At 50.7% G+C, this 16002-nt stretch overlaps 2 protein-coding genes across 2 annotated transcripts in view; both read left to right on the top strand.

The window, feature by feature from the left end:
- The window catches only part of Tspear (thrombospondin type laminin G domain and EAR repeats), a 67560-nt gene that overhangs the window by 25238 nt on the left and 26320 nt on the right, over window positions 1-16002 (top strand). The gene's annotated exons all lie outside the window — the stretch shown is intronic.
- Window positions 11176-11904, top strand: LOC128114515 (keratin-associated protein 10-11-like). The gene is made up of 2 exons (XM_052744576.1): window positions 11176-11276; window positions 11343-11904. The coding sequence occupies exons 1-2, from the start codon at window positions 11176-11178 to the stop codon at window positions 11902-11904; spliced, it is 663 nt and encodes a 220-aa protein (XP_052600536.1).

Genomic DNA, 16002 nt, shown 5'->3' with positions numbered 1-16002 from the left:
TTCTGATTCTGTATTCTATCTCTTTACTTTTCTTCTACAACTATATACCCCAACAAAATCTTTCAGTCAATATAGAAATTACAATGTGGTTACATCTATTTTTCAAGTGAATGATTATAATGAATACATATAAAAACATGTTTTTCATCTCCCTTACATGAGTAAAACAAAGTCATCCCAAGAACCCACATACATTGTTTTAACTTTTAAAACAATCAGTTAGCTCTACCTTAAATCTTTAGGGTGTATACCCATTCATCAATAGTTTTTTATATCAGGAGATTGAGGACAAAAATGGGTACAAGGAATTGATCACCAACCAATCCTATCAGGGAAAGTACATCAACTAGTAATGACTGAGCTGCTTTGTATTTTTGACCCTTACCTAAAGAATCTATAGCTATGTGTCCTTGTGAACTTCAGATTGTTTTCTAGGGTTTTCATCTCAAGGCTATTATCAAAACATCTGATCTAACCTGAAGTTATTTTAAGGCTTTGTTTCAGCTATGATGCACACTGAAACCTGTGAATGCATCTTTCAAGATTAAGAGTAAAAGAATTCTAGCCAGCCTGGCTCCTGTGGACTCCACTGTTTTCCTTAACCTGAACTGTGATCTATGCAGCTCCTGAGGTGAAACTCATGTGCCCTAGCTGTGTGACACTTCCTTATATTTATTTTTAATCATCAAAACTCTACTTAAACTGACATTATTATTATCAATTAGACAGTATAGTTTAAGAAGAAATCATCTTCACAATAGTCCACAGGTAAAAATGCCCAGTAGAACAGGATGTATCCATGAGATAAACACACTACCTTACAGGCAGTGGGGATCTCCCCACACCCATTCACACCATGCCAGATACCAGAGAAAGATGGCAGCGGCAAGCATGTAAAGGAACACCAGAAGCAAAAGACATTCTGGAGTCTGTGGTCTCTGGGTCTTGTCTATCCAAGATTCACCCATCAGGGATTCACCTCCTGGTGGGCTGGCACTTTGAACTTCAATTGCCACCTGCTGCTCTTCTGTCACGGCCATCAATACACAGGACACTGAAGCATAGAAACACCACAGCACAGCTGGGGGAGCTCTGTGACTGCCACCTCTCAACCCCGCCCTACTGGGCCCAGTCCTGGCTGGCAGCAGGTGCAGTCCCTATGTGGGACTGGTGTCTAGGAACATGTCTAGTGGACATGTTTCTGAGGAAGCTTTACTGTCAACTTGACACAGTCTAGAATCATCTGAGAAAGGAGTCTCAAAGGAGGGATTGCCCAGATTATATTCGGCTGTGGACATGTCTGTGGGAGATAATCTTGAGTGTTAGTTGATGTAGAAGGGCCCACTGTAGGTGGCACCATTCCCTGGACAGGTAGTTCTGGCTGTATAAGAGAGCTAGTTACTCACTCAACAAGAGGAAAATCATGCCTGGTACTGGAAACCTAGCCAAATACCCAGGGCTAGTGAAGTGTAAACCAGCATAATCCCTAACTACATTCCAAATGTTTATCCTTATGCCCACAGATACTTGTAGTTCTTATCCCTCATCAAGGAAACTTCTTGCAACAGACAATAACAGGAAACAGATCAAAATGCAGAGTTGTGGAGCCCAGTCCCTACTGATGCATCTATAACATACTCCTCCACCTACAGCTCAGGGATGATTTCAGAAGAGTGAGTAGAAAGACTATAAGAGCCAGAGAGAGGAACAGGAAATTTACTGTGAATCTAGAAATGCCATAGAAGCTGCACCCCTGAAGTCTCACTAACATGGCTGCCTAAATGTGAGCTGAACAAGGACAAAACCAGTAGATGTGCTAAAGTGACCTTGATCCTACGCAAAGAACTACAGGCAACTAAGGAAAACTGTGAGTAGGAAAAATGTCTTCCCCAGGGAAGAACACACCAATTGGTTATCCAATACCAAATGGTCAGCCCTAAAAGCATATATGTGTATATATATATACACAAATAGCATTATGTGAAATGAGCAGGTTGTATATTCAGGGATAGGTAGGTAGGTAGATAGATAGATAGATAGATAGATAGATAGATAGATGACAAATGTGTGTGTGTGTGTAACAACAATTACAGAAAAAGAGATCATGGGTTTGAATGAGAGCAAAAAGGTATATGAAAGGGGTTAGAGTGAGGAAGGGGAAGAGGAAAATGATGTAACTATATTATTATAATCTCAAAAATAAATAAATAAAGGTAGCTAAGCATGAGTAGGCTATGTTCCTCCATGTTTTCCACTTCAAGTTCCTGCTTGAGTTCCTGGCCTGACTTCCTTCAGTGATGGACTGTGACCTGGAAGTGTAAGTCAAATAATTCCTTTCCCTAAGATGCTCTTGGTCAGAGGGTTTTATCACAGCAACTGAAAGAAAACTAGAACATGTAGGCACTGTCTTCACCTGTCTGAGGCTCCCTGAGGAGCCAGCCTCAGTTTCTCCAACTTCAGAACTTGCTGAATACAGGGAGGGCATCGGTCAGGCATCCAAGTGTAAACAACCCATCAGTGTTGCCCGAGGTAGAGAAGAATGCCTGGGTAAGAGTTTGAGGAAAGCTGGGAACCAAATGCTTTGAGAAATTAGGGCTTTGAAACAGTCCCCGGAGTCTAGAAGGTCCCAAACATGACCACAGAGGCACATGCTGAGAGCATCACTGGGGGCTGAGCTTTGAGCCCTGAGCAAACAGGAAGTAAAGGTGCAACAGGAAGTGAAGGGGAGAAGGGTGGAAACTGCCAGCTGGAAGCTGAGGGGGAGCCCCACGGGTAAACACACAAAAGCTACAAAACTTAGGGGCCGGGACAAAATACCTGAGGTAGACAACATATAAGGAGGAAGAGATTGTTTGGGCTCACACTTTTGTGGTAGAGAAGTATAACATGGTGATGCTCATCTGAGACCAAGAGGAAAGGGCAAAGGGCCAGGGTCCCTTCACAGGCAAACCCTCAGTGACCTTAAGTTCCTTCTAACAAGTCCGTCCCCTAATGGGTTCCTTCTCACCCTAGTAGTGCTGCAAGCTGGGGACTGAGTCTTAGCTTTTAAGTCTTTGGGGGTCATTTAAAATCCAAACCATGATACCAGGCATTGAAGGAACTTGGCCAAGTCACTGCCCGAGCACCACCTTAATAGAATAGTTCCAATACATAGTACATGTGATGAGACTACTTCAGAAAAAAAAAAAAAAAAAACAACTGTAAAGCAAAAATAACAAGGATACACTGGAAATGTCAGCAACAGGCTGCAGCAGGGTGGGGAGCGACCCAGAAACCCAGAACCAGCCATTAGTGCTTATTATCCACGGTCAGCAAGTTCTGTATCCTGCAAAGAAGTAAGCAGGAGCTGGGCACAGGAGGAAACAGCTAGAAAATGCTCCCAGACTAGCTCAGAGGCTGTGCCCACTGGAGGGGGCCTCTAGATCAGACCACACAGCAGAGGATACAACGAGGGGGGAAATGGGAGGAATCAAACAGAAACTCGTGACTTGGAAAGTAAGACCAGCGGAAGTGGAGATTTCCCGGTAGGGCTTTGGCAGTCAAAGGGGGAGGCCAGAAGAGCCAGGCGATGTGACGACAGGCCCCTGAGACAGCCAGTGCGGGCAGTAGATTTTTAAAATGAAGATGACTGGGTGGATCTTGAGAGACTAGCGGACACCCTAAGGCACGTCAACATGTGTGAGAGGAGTTCCAGAAGGAGAGAATAAGAAAGAAATATTTAAAGAAAGTGGTGCCTCAAACATTCCTAATTTTAATGAAGCACGCACTCCACTCCAGGAGACTCAGTGGACAGCATGGACAATGGCGCTTTCATGGGGGCATCGGATTGCTAAGAGAGAAAAACAGTGAATCTTGACACAGTGAGGGAGATGAGCGACAGCTGAGACATTGTGAGAAGCCAGGGGGCAGGAGGAAGAGGATTATGGATGGTACAGAGTGCTGGGCGTGGAGGGGTGGGGGCGGGACCCATCCTCCGACCGAGCAGAGTCATTAACTACCAAAACTGAAGCACAAGCAACAGCCTCAGATGGGGTGGTGCCACCAGAAAGGGTTAATCCGTAGCAGGTCTGTCTTATAAGAAATACTTATTGTGGCCGAGTGGTGCACTCCTTTAATCCCAGGACTTGGAAGGCAGAGGTACACGGATCTCTGTGAGTTCAAGGCCAGCCTGGTCTACAGAGTGAGGTCCAGGACAGCCAGGGCTACACAGAGAAACCCTGTCTCGAAAAACCAAAATATTAATAATAATAATAATAATAATAATAATAATAATAATAATTTTAAAAGAAAAGAAAAGATACTTATTATGGCTGAACCGACTAGACACCAGCTAGTGGCTGGACCACAGTGAAGGGACAAGTCAACTGTAAAGATGTCAGTTGACATCTGTCACCCAACTTGTCTCTCCTGGTGCTAATCTGTAGATGTTCACAGTGCGCGCTGATTCTGGATGGGAACTCAGCCAAGGCTGACCTGAGCCATGCCTCAATGAATGCTTGTCCTTTATAGGGATTTCCGGGTTCAGGTCTGGCTTGAACCGTTCGATTCTTTATCAGTCTGGCTAAATGTCATTAGTTCTGCTGCTCCTTTCAAAGAGCTGACTTGGGGCTTCCTCAATCACTGCATTTCTACTTGCTGTTATTTCTTAGTTCTCTCATCTTGGTGTCTTCCTGTTAGCCTTGGGCATCACTTCTCTTCTTTGTGGTGTGAAGACAGATGGAGGTGAGATTTCTCCCTCAGGTGTCCCCAGCTCCCTGCTCCCCGCTGAGGATCATTCTGGCTACCACCTCATCAGCTCTGACAGCTGCCTCTTCTTCCAGCTAAGCCCTTTCTAAACCCCTTCCATCCTCTTTGGCATCCAGGTTGTCCATGAGGCTAAATTTACTGTGAACTCTGATTACCTCTAGTTTTGCTGTCTTCTTTCTTGCTGTGTGGTCAGGGGAGAGACTTGTATGGTTTCAATCATTTTCGATTGTCGCCCTGGTTTCACCGCCTCTTCTGCTGTCTGTCGGGAAGAATGGTCCATGTGCATCTGGAAGGAATCTGGTCTGCTATTGCTTGGTTTTGTTTTTGCATTCATCCATGGACCCTGGCTGGCTCCCAGTGTTCTTCCATTCCTTCCGTTTCCTTATTGATCTTGGATCTAGTTCTAGCATTGAGTTTTTACTAGAGAGAGTATGGCTTACTGAAGTCTCCACGGCTAGCCTGGAACAACTGCCCAGCTCATCCATTCTGTTTGGTTTTGCTTCCTGTGTTTGGGGGTTCAGATGTAGGGAGTGACATTTAGTAACATCCAGGGTTGCTGGACCATCGTGAGGGATCCTGCTTGTCATCATCTGATGCTCTGTGCCCCTTCTCCTGCTGATAACCCACCCCAGCTAGCACACTAACTAGCTCCTTACTGTCCACTGTCCACTGCCACCTTTCTGGCTGTGGCCAGCTCCTCCCAGCCAGGCCTCGTGTCTCCAGACCACACCATGGCCTCTGGGCCACACATAACTTTCTACAGTTGCTCTCACTATAAGAAACTCCTCGATGCCCCAACTCCCTGAGGTCTGGATAATCATGGCAGCCTGGGGAAGCAAGACTGGGGTACTTCCTGTTTCCAGTCCACTGGGGAATCCTCCAGTGAAAGTGTCTTCACTGCCAGACATCTGGGCAGAAAGGATTCAGCTCTAGGTTTTGACCCTAGATGTTTGGGTGTAAGATATTACAACTTTCCTTCCTTCCGTATGGATTCTTTTTTTATATTAATTAATTTTTTCATGTATTTTACATACCAACCACAGTTTCCCCTCCCTCATCTTCTCCTCCCCCTGCCATCTATCCCCCTCCTCATCCACTCCTCCTCTGTCTCCCTCTAGGAAGGGGCAGGCCTCCCATGGGTGTCAACAAAGCATGATACATCAAGTTGAGGCAGGATCAAGCTCCTCCCCCGGCATCAAGGCTGGGCGAGGCAACCCAGCCTGGAGAATAGGTTCCCTGGATTCTAAAGCCAGGCAGGTGTGTGCAGTGCATCACTGCTTAGGTCCATCTGGGGAGTCTCTTGTCCTCTCTCCCTGTTTATCAGTTGCTAGCCACTGCAGCCCCTGGCTGTCACTGATCTGTATTCAGTCCCTGTGGTAGCTACTTGTTGTCACCAAATACCTGAGGAGAGGAACGTTTCTGCTCAGAGTCTGAGGGATACAGTCCATCACGGTGGGGAAGGCTTGGTGGCAGGAATGTGAGGCAACTGGTCCAGAGGCAGACTGGAAGTGGGGCTGGCTATAAAACCTCAAGGCCTGCCCCTCCCCCAGTGATACATCCTCCAGCCAGGCTCCACTTTTTCTTTTCTTTTTTTGATTTTTGGAGACAGGGCTTCTCTGTGTAGCTTTGGAGTCTGTCCTGGAACTCACTCTGTAGCCCAGGCTGGCCTCGAACTCACAGAGATCCGCCTGCCTCTGCCTCCTGAGTGCTGGGATTAAAGGTGTGTGCCACCACTGCCCGGCCAGGCTCTACTTCTTAAAGGTTCGACAACCTTCCAATGTGATGCCACCAACTTGGGACTAAATATTCAAACATGGGAGCCTGTGGGGACATCCACATCCAAACCACAACCATCTCCTCATTGTGACCTTTCCCGACATGTCTTAGGCATGGAATCATGGTGTTTCACATATTGCCAAGGGATGTGTGGACAGACCCTCCAGGAAGGCAAAACTGAGGGTGACAATAAACACATGGAGTTACACACCACTTCCCAAGTAATCATGGAAACGCAAAACGAAGCCCCGTGAACACGCTCTGCACCCCAGGTCCACCAGGGTGACAGTGTGTCTCATTCTTGTAGCCAGGTTCAAACTGACCATCCCACTTTATTTCTGGGTGTGCCACATAATGCTGTGTCCCCTTTATTTCCTGTTTTCATGTTTGGGGTTGCACGCATGGGATTTCCGTTCCTCCGCTTTCCCTCTCTTTTCTCTCGGGTTTGGTTCCCAGCCGCTGCCCCCAGTTAGCACAGGTCAGTGGTTAAACAACAGCTGTAGATTTGGGACTCTGGAACACAGATGTCAGCACAGCCATGTGACATACTGCTCCTCAGACAACGCAGTGTTGAGACCCTTTAATGCCAGAACATTCTCATCCCGCTTTTGCATATTCTACCTCCATAAAGGTTAGTGAGGTGTCCGATACGGTCGGCAGTTGCTCAGTTTACCCGCACACCCTTCCTCTGAAATACTTCAAAACTTCCCCAGAGTCTGTGCCTGAGGAGGTTGGTGTCTGGCCCTCGTCTCCAAGGACATTCTCGGTGGGCGTAGAGCTCTAGGTTGGTACCTGTTTTCTTTCCAATGAGAAAGGATGCTTCCATGGCCTCCGGTCTCCACCGTCCCATCGAGAAGTCATCTGTCAGTCATGCTGCTTCTCCCCACCCTTACTGATGACTGTCATTGTAGTTCACCCCCAATGTGGGCATGGGTGGATTCCTGTGTAGTGCTGCACTCAACTCTTTAAAATGCACCTAGAATACACCCTGTTTGTGCTCATGGATCAACGTCTTTCATCAGCTCAAAGTCCCTGCCTGTTTGTGTTCAAATACCTCACCCCCATCCCTTTGTCTCTCCTAGGATCCAAACCACTCCCCACGCTTCCCCTTTGCCTGTTCCTCCATCTCCTCTACTTCAGCCCCCGCCCCCCCCCCCCGGACACCCCGTATTCAGTCACCATACCCATCGCCTCCTTCCCTTCACTAATCTCTTCGGCCTCGGCTGATGTGCTGTTAACCTCATCTACCACAGACTGAAATCTCAGCTTCTGTGTCCTTCGTTCCTAGGATTGGGTTCTCATTTGTGGACTGCCAGTTGCCACGGTAAAAATCTCCATCTTTCTCCCCATTTTCCTGAAAGGTGTGTCGCTGACCCTTTAAGGTAAACGCTTCATTTGATCTGAAGAGAAACGAGGGCATTGCCGTGGTTACCCTTTTGTTGTTTGAAGGGCATCTCTGCAGTCACCCTCTTTGCTTTTGTAGTGCTGGGGAACCAAACCCAGGGCTTTGTGCATCCTAGGCACTCGGTCTGCCGCTAAGCTATATCCCCAGCCCTCATCAGTTGTCTCGAGTACATGTGTGACTGTTCTAGGGTCCAGGACTCTTGTTTGTTCTTCGTGACTCTTGATCAGCTGGTCTTGTCATCTAGAATGCCTGGTAATGCTTGGCCAATGGCAAGAATTCACTGTGGAAAAAAAAAATCTAAGATCCCAGCTGGGTTGTGGTGGTGGTGGTGCACACCTTTAGTCCCAGCACTTGGGAGGCAGAGCCAAGTGGATCTCTGTGAGTTCGAGGCGAGCCTGGTCTACAGAGCCAGGCGGATCTCTGTGAGTTCGAGGCTAGCCTGGTCTACAGAGTGAGATCCAGGACAGGCACCAAAACTACACAGAGAAACCCTGTCTCAAAAAAATCTAAGATTCCTTGAGTCCCTGGTGCTGCTGTCTGGTTCAGAAGGGATGGCTGTGTCTCTGGCGAACAGTTAGTCTGTGGACAGCTTACCCTGTTCAGTTGAGCCAATTTGCAGGCACGGCCACCTAGTTTCTGCTTTGCTTTTCCCGGGGGAGGCTCCTGCACTCACAGTCCGTGTTTGCTTCTGAAAGCCCATTGCTTCCCAGAACCCTCCACCTCAACAGGCCCCGGACTCCGTGCTTTGTTCACTGGTTCTAAGGCCACTGAAGGCTTTGGTCAACTTCCTGGCCCCTTCCTGGTGAGCTGTAACTCAGTCAGTGCCTTGAGAGGAAAATCCACAATAATGCAGGCCCCATCCAGGGCTCTTCCGGTGACGGGGATTTGGTCCCTTGAGTCTCAGCTACCTCTGGACCTCCTGGTGCCTTCAAACAGAGATTGTCTACTTATCAAGTCAGCTTCTCCACCTTCCCCTGCTCCACCGGCTGATAAGGGTCCACTCCCCAGGTCAAGCGTGGTCGCAGAGGGTCTCCTACAGATTCAGAACCAGTTGTCACAACGTCTCTGAACCCATCCATCTTACAGCAATTTCTCTGAAAAGAAAATGTGCCCATGCCTCCAGAGACATTCTACCCAGAGGTGACTGTGCCAGGTCTGTGGAGACTCAACAGTGAATGAGCCTGTGGGGATGCAGTGTGCTATGGAAGGGAGAGAGGAGCTGACTAGACAGGACAGGAAGCTGGGCAGGGGTGGGGTTTGTCTGTTACCAAACCACCTCAGAAAGCTCTGGCCCAGCCGGGCGTTGGTGGTGCACGCCTTTAATCCCAGCACTCGGGAGGCAGAGGCAGGCAGATCTCTGTGAGTTCGAGGCCAGCCTGGGCTACCAAGTGAGTTCCAGGAAAGGCGCAAAACTATACAGAGAAACCCTGTCTCGAAAAACAAAAAAAAAAAAAAAAAAAAAAGAAAAGAAAAGAAAAGAAAAGGAAACTCTGGCCCTCAAACATGGAGTAAGATCCACAGCCCCGAACGGAGCAGCACGCAATCTTCCATCCTCCCTATACCCATCGTGCACCTGCCACTCTCATCCCCAGCCCTGCCACAGACAAACTTAGGGACAGGGTGTGGAGGCCAAGGCCTCCAGCCTGTGCTTGTCCCCCACTCTCTGAGGCAGGGGCTTCTCCAGGGATGGGGCCACATGGAGCTGTGTGAGGCTGACGGGACACTCTGAAACCACAGGTTACTTCTCTCAACCTGGGTTGTGTGGAGTGGCAGCTGGCCACACACGTCAGTATCTCACCTTAGAAGCCCCGTGAAGGAAGGACTAGCCCCAGACACTAGCATCATTTTGAGACTAAACACGCTTTGGAAGGTCTAAATGGTTCTACTTAAGAGCTGGGATACGTGTCTAATAAGGAAGTAGGCAGTAAAGACTTTTATAAAAAAAAATATGTGAAAAACGCATCAACAGCACAGATTATGGAGGGGAGAGACTCATCCACAGGGAGGAAGAGGAAGGCTGGCCAGGAGAAGCAGGGCAGAGAAACAGAGGCTGGGGAGGGGCAGGCAAGACACATGGAAACCATCTCACCCAGTGCCCCTCATGGCTCAGAACTAGGAAACCCAACCAGGAGTTGCCAACCTGCCTAAGCGGGAAGATGAGCCGATCTTCCTAAAACCCGAGGCACAGGGCAGGGTGGACACAGACACAGGGCAGGGTAGACACAGGCAAAGGGCAGGGTGGATACAGGGCACAGGGCAGGGTGGACACAGAGCAGGGTGGACACAGAGCAGAGTGGACACAGGCAAAGGGCAGGGTGGACACAGGGCAGGGTGGACACAGAGCAGAGTGGACACAGGCAAAGGGCAGGGTGGATACAGGGCACAGGGCAGGGTGGACACAGAGCAGGGTGGACACAGGGCAGGGTGGACACAGGCACAGGGCAGGGTAGACACAGGCACAGGGCAGGGTAGACACAGGCACAGGGCAGGGTAGACACAGGCAAAGGGCAGGGTGGACACAGGGCAGGGTGGACACAGGCACAGAGCAGGGTAGACACAGGCAAAGGGCAGGGTGGACACAGGGCAGGGTGGACACAGGCACAGGGCAGGGTGGACACAGGCAAAGGGCAGGGTGGACACAGGGCAGGGTGGACACAGGGCATGGTTGACACAGGCACAGGGTAACACAGAGAGGTGCAGGAGCTGAGGAGACTCTCTAGGGGTGGGAGTTACAGGCCAGTCACTGCACCCTCAACCCAATGGCTCTACACATGTCACTGCACACCTCTGGTCTCGGCACGGTCATGAGTGACAACCGTCCTCACCAGAGCTGGACTATGGGAGGAGTACTGGCCTGAGGACATTGGTCTCCTGCCACTACTTCTTGAGAGGGGACGAGGGTCCTGGCATCTGGCCATGGCCGGATGACATCCCTGCTGCCATAGGATGGCTAGGAGAGTCCCACCAGTGACACCCCAACCTCACTGCTCACAGAGCCTCACCTAACTGTCCCACCACTGTCCCCAGCACCACCCACTGGCAGGAGACAGACAGGCCTGACAACAACATCCCAGACAAACAAACACCCTGATGATGACCACGAGCCACATCAACAAGGAAGGGAGGCCAAGCCAGACAGCAGCAGCACAGGGGGATAAAAGCTGACGGCCCAGCACCTCACACACACTCACACTCAACACTCACTCACTCACTCACTCACTCCTCACTCTACTCCAGCCAACCCCACCATGTCTGTCTGCTCTGACGCCTGCACCAACTCCTCCTGGCAGGTGGACGACTGCCCAGAGAGCTGCTGTGAGCCTACCTGCTGTGCCCCCACCTGCTGCCAGTCCAGCTGCTGTGCCCCCAGCTGCTGTGTGCCCAGCTGCTGCCAACCTAGCTGCTGTGTGCCCAGCTGCTGTGCCCCAGCCCCCTGCCTGACCCTCCTCTGCACCCCAGTGAGCTGTGGGTCCAGCCCCTGCTGCCAATCTGTCTGCTGCTCACCCTCATGCTGCCAACAGTCTAGCTGCCAGCCAGCTTGCTGTACCTGCTCCCCTTGCCAGCCGTCCTGCTGTGTGACTCTTTGCTGCAAGCCCGTCTGCTGTGGGGCTTCCTCCTCATGCTGCCAGCCATCCTGCTGTCAGTCTTCCTGCTGTGTGCCTGTCTGCTGCACACCCATCTGTTCTGGATCCTCCTCATGCTGCCAGCAGTCTAGCTGCCAGCCCTCATGCTGTCAATCTTCCTGCTGTGTGCCTGTCTGCTGCAAGCCTGTCTGCTGCAAGCCCTGCTCCAGTGTGTCCCTGCTCTGCCGGCCTGTGTGCAGACCTGCCTGCTGTGTGCCCACCTCCTCCTGCTGTGCCTCCTCCTGCCAGCCCAGCTGCTGCAAGCCCTGCTCCAGCGTATCCCTGCTCTGCCGCTCTGCCTGCTCCCGCCAGGCCTGCTGTGGCCTCTCCTCAGGCCAGAAGTCCAGCTGCTGATGGATCTGTCTGCTCCCTGCCCATGTCCTGCTCCCCCAACCCCTCTCAGCCTCTTTAGTCTGCTCCTGATGTGGGATCCGCCCCCCCCCCAAAGGACAGAACCCCAACATGTTCCCTACACTGACCTGACCTGACTTCCTGTCTCCCAGGAGCTCCCCCTGCACCCTGGGTCAGTGTCCCTCTTCACTGTCCCTCTGCCCTGGTCACTTGTCTTCAACATTAGTCCTTCAGAGTTCAGAACATCAATAAACTCTTCTCACTGCCTGGATCTCCTCTCATGCTGTGGGAAATGTGACTTAAGTCAATGTCAGTCTCTGCAGACTGTGGTTGTTTCCAGGAGGGAGGGACTTAGCCTTGCAATAGTGAGACATTGTGCAGAGCATGACATTGAGTGGGGCTGGAGCTCAGTGTCATGCTCTGCACAAAACAGAAGCGTGAGATGCTGCCATGATGGCCCCCCACATCTGGGAAGAGTCCCCAGCATCCACAGAGGGTCCCCACGGTCCAGTGGGTGATGGTCTCAACATATGCATAGCTGGCCAAGAGATGCTGCCGCTGGGCAAGGGATCCCCAGAAAACAGACAGTGGAACTCACGTCTGGAGCATCTCCTGGGCGGGAAGCCTGTCTTCAGCACCTGGAGTAGTTCCCGGAGGGGAAATCCTCTGAAGGGAGTCAGAGAAATTACTTGACCTAATTTACCATCATAGCACCTAAGTGAGTCCCAAGTGACCAACCAGCCTGCTGTCATCCAGCCCATCCAGACAGAGCTTGGGGGATCACAGAAACACAGCATCCAGCTGAAGAGCCATTCAGTTTAGTAGGCACCCCAGGTGGGAAAATGTGGTCAGTAGAAGATCAACCAATTGGTAGGGACCCATGGTCCTCACCTGTCCCACACAGCCAAGATGTTAAAGAAAGACGGAGCAATTGAGCAAAGACAGGAAGACATTTAGAGATAGAAAACCAGAGTAGGATAGCTGGAAGGAGCGACGTGTGGAAGAGGGATGCTGATGAGGTGGGGGTGGAGCTCACAGCCACTAGGGGCTGTGATAAAATCAATAAACCATGGGCCTGGCTCAGGTACTGTCTTCAATGAACTGCACAGGAGGAAAGGAGTGAGCTGGAGCAGCAGGTAGAAGCCCTGCCCTGCATAGCCCAGCCTGGGGACCTGGCTTTGTCACCATCTCCACTCATGGTGTCAGAGATGCTCAGGACTTTGTCAAATAGGTCACACACACACATCACTGCAGCGTCTTACAGAATACTTTGCTGTCCTGAGTGCCCTCAAGGTTCTGATACTCTATGGAGTCTCCCTGTCCCACCAACCTCCAGCAATCCCTTTACAGCCTTCTCCCCTCTCTTAGAACCATGCTCAGAAGGACTCTATGCCCTTCCAGGTCCCACTACACCCCCCCATATCCTCCATGCCCCTCTAAGGCCCTCCAGGTCCATGCCCCTCCACAGTCCTTTTCCTCTGAACATCATTCCCTGCTCTGGATGCAGAAGCTCTCTCTCGGCAGGGTTAGCCCTTCCCTACAGGGTCTCTCCCTCCCAGCTGAGCCTCAGGGTTGCTCTATGGCACTTTCGGCATTGTGACTAAAGTGTTAGCGTGCACATCCATTCAGAGATCTCTGTGAAGATCTGGCTTTTCAGCTCCTTTTGAGAAATACCAAGGAGTGTGAGTGCTGGATGGTTGGAGGTGTGTTTGATATTTTTAAGAGCCCACCAGGTTCTTCCACAGCTCTGAGCCATCCCGTGTTCCCAGAAGCAGTGCGGGGAGCACCCGTCACTCCTTCCTCCCCAACATCTCTCGTTGGTATTTTGATGTGGGGCATTCTTACACGTATATAGACTCACTCTCTCATTCCTAGTCTCTCTCTCTCTCTCTCTCTCTCTCTCTCTCTCTCTCTCTCTCTCTCTGTTTTTCTACATAGCACAAATTGTCCTCACACTCACAATCCTCCTCCTCCTCTTGCCTTAGCTGAGATCACAGACGACGTGCCCCACCCTGCCTGTGACTTCATTTTTCCGAGTTCACACCGCGGAATCTGGATGCCTTCTTTGGCAAAGGGTCTATCCAGCTCTCTTGCCAAGTTTTGAGTCAGGTTGATTCATTGTTGATTTTAAGGCTCCTTTGCAGCGTGCCCAGCAGCCTCTGTCAGACATGGGGAGCAGACACCCCCATCTCCCCACTCCCCCATCCCCCCACCCTCCCATCCCCCACCCCCCATCCCGTCAAGCCCTGATGCCCCTTCTGTTAGTTGCTTTTCTGATGGTGAAAAATACCTGAACAACACAACTCAAGGAAAGAAGGGGTTTGTCTTAGCCCAGGGTTTGAAGACACAGTCCGTCATGGCAGGGAAGTCACGGTGGCAGGGGTGTGAAGGGACACCCTGAGTCCTCAGTCAGGACACAGAGAGCAAGACATACACGTGCTCAGGTCACTTCCTCTTCGTCATTCATCCCAAGACTCCAACCCCTGGTTTGGTGCCCCCCCACATCCATGGAGTATCAGTCAATCCTCTCTGGAAATATCCTCATAGACATGCCCAGAAGTGTCCCCAGTGATTCCAGTTCCTGTCAGGTTGACACTGGGCATCAGCCATCACAGTGCAGACTCAGCAGAAGCCCTGCCATGGGAAAAACTCACAGCCGTGGACACGTGTGCCGAGGAAGCCTCGGGTCAGTTACCTGAGCAGAGCAAACGCACGAGGAGAAAAAACAAAGACCCGGTGGAGACAGACCAAGAAGGATCCACACCGACGACCCTCAGGACCTCTCCTGAAAACTGGAAAGGGGGTGGTACATCTGAGGCCACTCTGAGGCAAATGTTACCCTCCGGCCATCCTCAAAGACAAGCGTGCAGACAAGTGCCTTAGGTCTGTCCAGCTTTCCTGCCCATTTTAAAGTCAAGTTCGTTGTTTTTAAGGGTCCTTTGCATATTGCACATGGAAGTCTCTGTCAGATAGGCCCTCAGCAAACCCCAGCCATAGAATCCAGCATCACAGAAAGAGCCATGTGCCATGGCCGCTGTAGCTCTTCAGTGTGCCCAGAACCCAGGTACCGAAGGCTTGGTCCCCAGCCGCTGGTGTTGTCGGGAGGTGGTGATGTCTGTAAGAGGTGGGGCCTCATGGGAGGAAGTGAGGTCATTGGACATGCTGGTTGGTTTTTTGTTACCTTGACACAGCTAGGGTTATTGGAGAAGAGGAAACTCAGTTGAGACAAAACTTCCACCGGATTGCCTATAGACAAGTCTATGGAACGTTTTCTTGATTAATAATTGATGTGAGAGGGCCTGGCCCACTATACATGGTGCCACCCCTGGGCAGGCGATCCTAGAGTATTTAAGAAAGCAGGCTGAGCACGCTAAGGGAAACAAGCCAGTGAGGGGTGTCTCCCACGACCTCGGCTTCAGTTCCTGCCTGACTTCCTTTGATGGTGACTGTGATGTGGAATGGTAAGATGAACGATAAACCCTTCCGCCCCAAGTTGCTTTTGGTCATGGCCTTTATTCATAGTAACGGAAATCACACTAAGACATGGGAGTGTGCCTTTGAAGGGGACATTGGGACCTTACGGCCTTCTTCTTCCTCTCCTAGCCACCACAAGTAAGCAGCTTCCTGTTGCATTCCCCACTCCCATGGCATGCCACCCGACACGGGCCTGAAGGCATCAAACAGCCATGTGGTGTGGGATGATTGGAATGAGAAATGTCCCCCAAAGGCTCCAGTATTTGAACATCAGTTGGTGGCACTCTTTGGGGAAAATAGGACATGCGACTCTGTGGGAGGAAGAATGTCAGTGGAGGCAGGCTTGAGAGCTTAGAGACTCCCTCTGTTTCACAGTCTCTTTCTGCTTCATGCTTGTGGCTCAGGATGTGAGCTCCTAGCTTGCTGCCCCCGCTGCCCCAGCTGCCTCTACAACCTGTCACTTCCCCAGCACAGTGGGCTCTTATCTCTCGGGAAGCATAAGCCTGTTTCTTCTTTAAATTGCCATGGTCATGCGGTATTTTCACACAAACAGGAAAGTCACTAAGGCACAGTGACACTTCCAGAACTAGGAGCCAAGTAACCTTTCCTCATTTATAGGCAGATTGC

This window comes from Peromyscus californicus, unplaced genomic scaffold, assembly GCF_007827085.1.
Source record: "Peromyscus californicus insignis strain IS unplaced genomic scaffold, ASM782708v3 Scaffold_19__1_contigs__length_69161282, whole genome shotgun sequence".
Classification (NCBI taxonomy): Eukaryota; Metazoa; Chordata; class Mammalia; order Rodentia; family Cricetidae; genus Peromyscus; species Peromyscus californicus.
The sequence above is the reverse complement of the archived record's forward strand: the minus strand, read 5'-3'. Positions and strand labels throughout refer to the sequence as shown.